The following is a 9,405-nucleotide window of genomic DNA, read 5'->3' on the forward strand; positions in this document are numbered from 1 at the left end:
GCCTGCCTCTGCCTCCGGAGTGCTGGGATTAAAGGCGTGCACCACCCCTGCCTGGTTTTGGTTCCACATTAATATAATAAAATTAGTCATGAGATCTGTTGTTGTGGCTTGTTTGTTTGTTTGTTTGGCTTTTTTGCTCTAACTCCTCAAGTCTAGGGTGGGCTGGGTATAGTGGTACAGATGCAGGATGCCAGGGCTCAGGAGATGCGGCAGTGAAATCACCAGTTCAAGGCCAGGCTGGGCTACACAGGGAAACCTTGCTTCAGGAACAAGTAAAACAGCAGCAGCAACAACAAAACCAAACCCAAAGCAAACCAAACAATTCCAGTGTGTGTTTGTGCTACAACGTACTTGCGGCACGGATCAGCTGTATTCAAGGGCTCAGTGGCTTTCCCAGGTTCCAGGTTCACAGCACAGATAGTTTGTGAATCCTCCTGTCATGGTCCAGTTACCCAGACCATCAGAATTCATCTTTGTTGCTGAGAGTGTGCATCTGTGGTGGATAGAGTGCTTGCCTAGCATGTAAGAAGCCCCAGATTTGACTCCCAGCATCTTATATACGGTGGTACATGTTTGCAATCTCCGAATTCCAGAGGTCAGACTGGTGAATCAAAAACTCAAGGTATATTATATGAGACCAGAGACTCCTTGGACTACAAGGGGAACTTTCTGTGGTCCAGCTGGATGGACCACAGCTCTGGGAAGGACCCTGATTGCTGCCGAGTTTAACTTTTATTAAGGAGCAGCAGAGGAGACTAACAGTAAGATGGCCCATATTTCTATGTACAAACGGAAGCCGGGCATTTGTGCTCAGATAGGATTTGCTCTCTCTTCTCTTCTTTCTTCTGTCCCAAGCAGACGCTCAATTAAAATGAAGTAAAAATCCCAAGCACAAGTGTATGTTGGAGGGAGCACTCCCTGCGTGGCCCGTAGGTGCACCTCACTCTGTCACATTGGTTACATAAGGTGAACAGCAGCCTACATGCTCGCCTATGCATGTGTGCGCCCGCACCCCCATCTCAACCAGGGGCATCACTCGGGCTTTCCCTAGGTCTGAAATAGTGAGGCATGGAGTGGCAGAGAACACTTTTCCCATCCGACGAGGCGGGCAGGCTAATGGGTGTTATCCTCCGAGTGCTCTTCTTCCTTAGCAGAGCCTCAGGAAAAACCAGTTTTGGAAGCACCACACCTTGGGTCAGATGATGCAACGTGATATTAGCGTCGGGTTGCATCAGCGGTTCTGACGCATGTGCCTTTTACGCCGGCAGAAAGCCGTATAATGGGGCAGGAGAAAGAGAGAGAGAGAGAGACTCGCTGCCTAAAAGCCTTTTAAAGGCACCCTCAGCGTTTCTAATTGGCCACACAGGGTGTTGTAGGGAGGATAACCGCCCAACCAGCCACCACCCCCGGACAAGCTCTGGCGTGCCATTTCCTGAAAGCCGGACCTGACGGCACACTTAGGCAGAATTCTTTTCTAGTTGGTTCTAATGTTTTATATCAAAGCATCACGGTTTAATCTCTTCAATCTTTTCGAATGCCAGGTCTATTAAGAGGCTTTCAGACGGTGCTTCTAATATTCCTGAAATGCACCAGTTGGTGCTCATTTTCTGAGTTGTTTTAAATAAGTGCTTCCACCCAGGCTGGTGACTTTGATCAAATAACTTAGATTTGGTTCTCCAGGATTCTCCGCCTGCCTTCAAACGTTTGGTCCTATGCCCCACCCCCCCTCCCCATCCCGCTTCTTGATGTAATAAAGAACGAACTGCAAAGACCCTAGAACTCTCTAGTCAACCAAGGAAGTTGCCAAAAAAGAAACTTTCAGTGTTAACTCGGGCACTCGAGAGGGAGAAGCAGGAGGATCAGGTTCAATGTCAGCCTGGGCTACACGTTCAGTTTCAGGCCAGCCTGGGCTACATGAGATGGAAACAAAACCCCAAAGAAAAAGGAAGAAACATTTGGCAGAAGAGAAAGTGACACTGAGATGCAAACCTTCCCCTAGTTCCAACCAAGCTGATCGTGCACGTGGCTTGTCGGGTCCTGTGAGGGGGGCCCTGTCGACTCCTCAGCCTTGACCCCAGCACCTCTGGTCACGTCTCTTCCCGGATTCCTAGACCCTGCACTGTCCCATGGGGTAGGGGAAAGGTCTCCTCTCCCACTTCTGCCAGGTCAGATTCTTTAAATTTTTAAAACTCAGCTCTCCCAGGGAACGCCTTCCTTGACCCTGGAATCGGGTAAGTACCAGGCTTTCAGTAATTTCTTAATCTTTCCTCTTACTTCGCCTTCCAACTGGGCAGAGATCTTGTTCTCCAGGTCTGTATTCTAAGCTTCTAGCACCTTTGCATCTAGTCTTGCTTGTACTGGGGCGCGGTAAATACGTTTTTAAAATGAAGAAAATTCCCATCACAAGTACTTTCAAGTCCACCTATGCTAATTACTAATTTCATAGTATGTCCCCCAGCTAATTACTAATTTCATACTACACCAAACCTTTATGTAACTTGATCATTCTAACAGCACCCGGCTGCACACTCTGGACGCATCCACGACGTACCAAATCTACCCTGAGCCTGCACAGGAGAAAGTTACTCAAATTGTGTTCATTTCTCATTCCCATCACTCAATTAGGGCACGTCCCTCGCTGGCTGCTGCGTGAGCAAAGCAACTATTTTCCAGCGAGTGTCCTCAGGTGACCTGTCTAGACGCTCAGGGGGAAAAAACAAGAGAATCTGACACTCTCCCGAGCCCCGAAGACGCCTTGTGACGCGCAGGCCGTGCTGCGTGCAAGGGCGTGCGGAGCGCGCAAGCGGCGGGGCCGAGCGGGGCCTGCGGCGTGGCGCCGGGCGTCCGGGACGCAGGCTCGGGTGGGCGGCCCGGCCGGGCCGTGGGGTCCTCCGGCCGGTAGGGGGCGCGCGCGCCCGGGGCCCCTCGCCGCCCGCCGCGCGCGCGCTCGCTTGCCGCCCGGCCGCACATGTGTTTCTGTTTTGTGTTGTAGCATTTGTTCTGGAAGCTCGTATTTACATTTTAAGTGTATCTGGTGAGTGGGCTGGAGCCCTCGTCCGGGCCGGGGAGAGAAGAAGCCTTCGACCCCGTCTTTCAGTCGCTTCCCTCCTCATTTCTCATCACTCCAACCAGGTAGGGGCTGGAAACCGTCTGGGACCAGTTTGCAGGGTCTGGGAAAGTTTTTTTTTTTTTCCTCTTTTTTTTTTTTTTTTCTCCTCTCCTTCCCCCTCCCCCCCGAGAAAGGTTTAAAAAAAAAAAAAGACGCTGGGGAAGGGGGGGGTTGGGGGACGGAATGAATAAGAAGGGGAAGGAAGGCGGATCCACGTGGTTTAATCGGAGACAGACAGAGATCCCATTGTTCAAAATCAATAAAAAAAAAAAAAAAAAAGCAGACGGGGCGAGCGCCGGGCCGCGGGGGCCGGGCTGGGGCCCCACGAAAGTTCCTCTTTTCGCGCGTGCTCGCAGGTGCTTGGGGCCCGGCCGGGGTACGGGGGGGTGCTCCCCGCGTGGCGCGCGGCGTGGGGAGGGGCGAGGGAGCAGCAGGTGGGGCGGCCCACGCCGCGCCGCGCGTCCCCTCCCCCGCCCCGCAGCCCGCCCCGTGTGCATTGTGCGCCCCGTGTGTCTCCCGCAGCCCGGCGACCATGCCCAGGAAGAAGGGGGCGGCCTGGGAGGAGCCGAGTTCGGGCAACGGCACGGCGCGCGCGGGGCCCCGGCGGCGCGGCGGCCCCGCGGGCAGGAAGCGCGAGCGGCCCGAGCGCTGCAGCAGCAGCAGCGGCGGCGGCAGCAGCGGCGACGAGGATGGCCCGGAGCTGGACGGGGCCCCCGGCGGCGGCAAGCGCGCAGCCAGGCCGGCGACAGCGGGCAAGGCGGCCGGAGCGGCCGCGATCATCACGGAGCCCGAGCACACGAAGGAGCGCGTCGTGAGTGGGGCCGGGGCGCGGGGCGGTTGGCGGTTTGGGGGGGGAGGGGCGCCGTGGGGTCACGCCCCGCCCCTCCCCCACGCCGCGCGGGGGAACTCCGGGGAGCCAGTCCCGGGCCGGGGGAGGGGGGGGACCGGGTGTGCGCGGCCGCGCGGGGGCTGTCAGTCCCTCCCTCCCTCTTCCCCCCGTGCGTCCGCCCCCCTCCTCCCCCCACGCCCGCGTCTCTTCCTCCCCCCCGAGGTGGGGGAGGGCAGTCCGCGGGGAGCAGCCGGCTCGCGCCGGGGCTTTGAGGTTCCCGCCGCTGCGGCTCGGGCGCCCCGGGGGGGCGGGGCCTGGCGCGCGGCGCGCATGCTCCGTGTGAGCCCGGCGCGGTCGGCCGGGCCGGTGCGCGCGGGGCATGGTGGGGGCCCGCGCGGCGCGGCCGTGAGCGCGCATGCTCCTCGGAGGTTCTCCCCACCCCGGGGCTCCCCTCCCACCCGCGACCCCCCGCGGAGCGGCGCTGGGCTTTGTCTGCCTCGGGTCCTCGCGGCGTGGGGCCGGTGGGGTCGGTGCTCCCCTGAGGCTCCGGTCTGGGCCCTGGAACTTGAGCTTTTCGCGGGGGCGGGGGGGAGAGAGAAAGCCCCGCAGAGCCGGGCCCAGGGTCCGCTTGAGTCTCCGCCAGAACTTTGTAAAGCAAGTTTTTGGTGATACACACCTCTCTCTCCCCACTTCGCCTCTGTGTCCCGGAGATCACGTTCTCTGTTAACTCTAAGAAAGAGATGGAGCTTGACCCTCCGAGAGTGTCGCCCATGTTCCCAAGGGTGTTCTGCAAAAGGTGGCAAGGGCACACTAGGAGGGGTAGAGAAGAGAGTCCTAACAATCTTGCAGTAGAAGAAAGGTTCCCGCTAGGCATGCAGGGGGGTCCTGCATGAGGTAGGCTCGCCAGGTAGACCGGTCTTAGCCAAGGTATTGGAAAGGTAACTTACAAGCTGTTCTCCTATTCCTTGCCTAGTGGGATTGGACAAGGCTAAGAAGTTGGGCATGATAGGGTCTTTTTCTCTGCTGCATCGGGTTGTCCTGAAGTTTAGGAAAGTCGTGTGGAGTTGGATTATTTTGTGAGTAGAAAAAAAAATCACTAGGACATGACTGCTCGTAGGGGTGGCAGAGGAAGGCATTTATCGTGGATTAAACGGAGACATAGGCAGGGACATCTGAGAGAGGTCTGACCCTTGGGGGGGAGTGAGGATAGGAACCAGGTGCAGCAGCTGCCCGAGTGAAAGAAGGAACCAAAATGGTCGGGTTATATATAGAGAAGAGTAGGTAGGGGGAGAGGGTAGCTTAGCCTGTGGGCTGGGTTAAGTTTAGGGTAAGGGGCAGGGTATATCTGCCTGGAGGGTCCGGTAACAGGTACTGTGAGGGATGCCGGGAGAACCTAGTACCAGTTCTGCTTTGATATGTTAAATAGTCCCCTCCACTCTTTGTCCTGGTTTTGAGACTTCTGCCAGGGCAGTGGTGAGTTCCAGGGTCTGCAGGCTGTTAACCCTCTCAGGGATGCACGTGAGTGGAGTGGAGGAGGAGCGCAGAGGCCTCCGTCTCCACGGGTCTTGTATCAGAATTTGCACCTTGTGTGTGCTATGAGGAGATGCCATGTCTGAGAGGAGGCAGTCCCCTGTAGTTTGTGCTTGTTCTGTGTGTACAGCAAACTTCCAATATCTGTAGAACCGGAGCTTAAAAGGGGCTTTGTGTCCATCCCCTTAAAGCTAGGGGGACTATCACTGTAGGACCGACCCCACAGTGGTCAGTTAGGGGGTTGTTGGATAGGTGAACCCAGGGGCCTCTGGGGACTTCAGAAGGTACCCGATGTTGCACCTGGGAAGTGTGTGCCTCGAGCTTCTGCCCCTGTTAGGGTCAGGTTGAGTTTGGTTCAAGGTCAAGAACACAGCCTTGCAGCCAGGTTGATTCTCATGAGCCTAGGCCGGCAGACTGCCCAGTGTCTCTGGCCTAAGGGCTGTGGTCTCCTTCTGCTAGGCAGACCCAGGACTGACTCTGCAGTCGGCCACTATCCTGGATATTTCAGAAAGCTACTTAACTTCGGCAGAGTCCAGCCTCTCCCCTGGGGGAGGCTCCTCTGCCAGTGTCTGGGCTTCCTGCCTTCATTTTTCCCTTACCTTGAACTTGAAGTTGTCTTGGGCTTGGGGAAGGTGAGCCATGTGTTCTGTTGTGTTGTCCTGCTAGAGTTAGGTGTGTTAGGAAAATCAAACGGTAGTCCTTAAGAGCCAATTTGTGGAAAATGAGCCTTCAGTCTTGTCTTACTCAAGGACCTGAGTGAGGCTCAGGCGCAGGCATCCAGCTCTGTGTGTTAAATCGGGGTTGCTAGGGTTTCATGGACCCTGCAACATAGTGTTGGTTCTTAGTGTAGTGGGAGGAGGGTTGGTAGGGATGGTTGTTGCCAGCATCTTGCTCCCTGGTTCTCCTAGTCCCTGAGCATCAGTCTCCTAAATGGATGTGTTTAAAGGTGGACTCTCCGCCTCACTCAGGGAGTATACTTGGGTGGTAAGTTAGAAACTGCTGTGGCCAGGAAGACCCAGTTTGCTGATTGGAGACACTTGGTGCATTTTCTGCCTTGGCCGCTCATCTGCATTCAGGTCACACGTGTGGCCTGTTCTGGAGAGGTAGCTAGGTGAGGTGGAGTTCACTGGACCTGGACTGTTGGTTGGGGCTTGAGTGTAGGCTGTCAGACAGATGCAGTAACGTCGAGGCTGGGTTAGCCCTGGAGAGCAGGAGACCTCTGCTTGCTCTTTTTTCCCCTCCCTCCACCTGTCCTTTCGATGCTGGGGACTGAACCCAGGGCTAAGCACGAGCTCTTGCACTGAGCCCCCATTTGTTCACTGGGATCGCCTCTCCCCCCAGTAAGGCCAGCAGGCTTATGGGATATGTTGTCGATAGTCTGTGGATGAGGGGTTTGTTTGGACAGGGGCTTGACTGAAAGTGAGTTGAATTGCACTAATTAAAACTTTGTATTCCATCAGGAGGAGGGGAGAGTAAGTAAGCTGTAGAGGGATGAACAGTTGAGTTAATAGCAAACGGGGTATAGGTGCTAGCAGTGGGTACGGTGAGCTGTGAGAACGGGGTTTGTGATGGAGAAGCTGGAGCCAGGGTAGCAGTTTGTGTTCTTCTTGGGAAGCCAGGCAAGGTTGTCCACAGATCTTTTTCAGAGGGGTGGGGCTTTCGAGTCCCTGTCTGTCAGCCATCGAAAGTTTGAGGAGCCATAGGGATGGCAGTGGATATGGCTACCTGCATCCTGCCCAAGCCTGTGGGCTGGTTGCGCTCTGGGATCAGAGTGACCACATCTCGGTGTTGGTGAGGGTCGAGCTTGGGAACCTCCGAGCTTCTCTTCACTCAGAACCTGCTAGCGCAGCACTGTCAGGCTTGGGCTCGTGCTGGTTTTGAGGCCTCTCCCCTGTGTTTCTGGGGCCCCTTCAAAGTGCAGACCTGAAGAGTAGGGTGAATGTATGTGTCCATGCACAAATAAGTGTTGGCCCTACCGAGGGCCCAGTGCCAGGGGCTGAGGCTGGTAGGATATTCTGGCCCCACCTGCCCTTCAACAAAGGAGAAGGGAGGGAAAGTAGGCTTCCATCTCCTTCAGGTAACTTGAGTCTGGCCCCACACCCCACAGGAGGTCTGAATAATTGAACTGGGTGGCTACTCCATCCTTGTGAGGCCTGGGTTGGCCAGGCAGGTCCTGAAGCTTGATCCTGGCCTCTGCCTTTTGGACCTGACTGGAAGTAGGGGGACACTGGGGAGATCAGGTCCCACCCCCCCAAAAAAGTGTGCCTGCTGGGGACTTGTGGGGTGTGTTGGGACAGCCAGCCAGGGGCCATTGTGGGGGGGTGGAAACTATTGGAGCTGCGGCCACTGTTCAGGGGCAGGCACGCAGATTGAGCCTAGCAGCCCATTTATTTATCTGCTTTTATTTATCATGTGTTTGCTTACTGTTCTGGGGATGGAGCCTAAGCTTCTGCCCAGGCTAGACCTAATTAGCCCAGTGTGCTTTTCAAAGAGCCCACTCGTTTATTCATTTAACATACTTGTGTACATGTGTGTGCCTGCTCACACCACGTGAGTGCAGAGGCCCAGGGGTGTCAGAACCCCTGGAACTGGAACTACAGCCGGGTGTGAGCCAGTGCCTGATCTGGGTGCTGGGACCTGATCCTAGGCCCTCAAGAGCAGTGAGTGTTTACCCTCTGTGCCATCTCTCCAGGCCCTGCAGGGTAGATTTGGAACCCAGGTTTAATCCTAGCATTTGGATTTGGAAGGCTGAGGCAGGAAGAGTATACAAATTAACACCAGGCTGGGCTACATACATCGTAAGACCTTGTCTCAAACAAAGAACAAGTGGATTTCCTCAAATGCACACCTTTTTGTTTCCATGGGTCCTGAGGATTTGAACTCAGGTCATTGGGCTTGCGTGGTGAGACCTTTTACCTCACTGAGCCATCTCAGGAGCCCACAAGTATAAGTTGAAAGGAAAGAAAAATGTATTTTGACATTTGAGCCAGAGAGTGCGTGAATGCACAAGCGCTGATGATGTGGGCATGGCCCACAGTTGTGTGGTGGCCTTTGAGATGTCAGATCTGCATAGGTGGTCAAGGCTCAGAAGCCCTGATCTTTTCTGTGTAAGAAGGTGGGAGAATTGAAGTACCCTGACTGGACAGGTATGGTCATAGGCCTGTAGTCCCAGTGCTGAGGGAGCTGAGGCAGGAGGACCACTGTGATTTAGAGGCAGTCAAAAAAACTGTATAGCAAAATTCCTCTCCAAACATGGAGGGGACAGGGAGTCGGGCTCTCAGCTGGGAGCTCTAGCGAGGGGGCTCCATAAACAGTGTTGGATGAACCCATGGAAAGCCTTCTGCCTCAGACCCTGCTGCCCCGCCAAAGCTGTGCCTGCCCTGTCTTACCCCCTGGTGAAATCAGGCTGTAATTACCCCTTCTGTATTAAAAATCCCGTTACTGTGGGCAGCACACGGGACTGATGCCATGGTAACCCAGCAGAGGTGATGCAGGGCCTGAGGTATGAAGGTTGCCAGTGCACTGTGGTGCTGGTAGTGGGGACTGCAGAGCTGGCCTGGGCTGTGAGGTTCCTGGGTCTCAGCCTGGTGGGCTGGTCTTGTGCATGACTCTAGCATGGAATCAGAGCCCAGCTTTGCTTTGGCTTAGTGTTGGTACTGAGCTCAGACTTTTTTTTAAAGATTTATTTATTTATTATTATATGTAAGTACACTGTAGCTGTCTTCAGATGCACCAGAAGAGGGCGTCAGATCTCATTACGGGTGGTTGTGAGCCACGCCACCATGTGGTTGCTGGGATTTGAACTCAGGACCTTTGGAAGAGCAGTCAGTGCTCTTACCCGCTGAGCCATCTCGCCAGCCCGAGCTCAGACTTAACACGGGGAATTCTGAGGGTGGGCTTGAGGTCATCTGCCTTGGAGCATGTGATGGCGGGGCGG

The 9,405-nt window shown here is 55.3% G+C and overlaps 1 protein-coding gene across 1 annotated transcript in view; it reads left to right on the top strand.

Annotated features, from left to right (window-relative positions):
• Positions 1–2,948: 2,948 nt before the first annotated feature.
• Positions 2,949–9,405, top strand: part of Rcc2 (regulator of chromosome condensation 2) — a 23,441-nt gene continuing 16,984 nt past the window's right edge. Inside the window, exons 1-3 of the mRNA XM_021161257.2 lie at positions 2,949–3,132; positions 3,632–3,920; positions 4,161–4,320. Coding sequence (XP_021016916.1) covers positions 3,642–3,920; positions 4,161–4,320 — 439 coding nt within the window. The 5' untranslated portion in view covers positions 2,949–3,132; positions 3,632–3,641. The remainder of the gene's footprint in view (positions 3,133–3,631; positions 3,921–4,160; positions 4,321–9,405) is intronic.

Source organism: Mus caroli, chromosome 4, assembly GCF_900094665.2.
Source record: "Mus caroli chromosome 4, CAROLI_EIJ_v1.1, whole genome shotgun sequence".
NCBI classification, from domain to species: domain Eukaryota; kingdom Metazoa; phylum Chordata; class Mammalia; order Rodentia; family Muridae; genus Mus; species Mus caroli.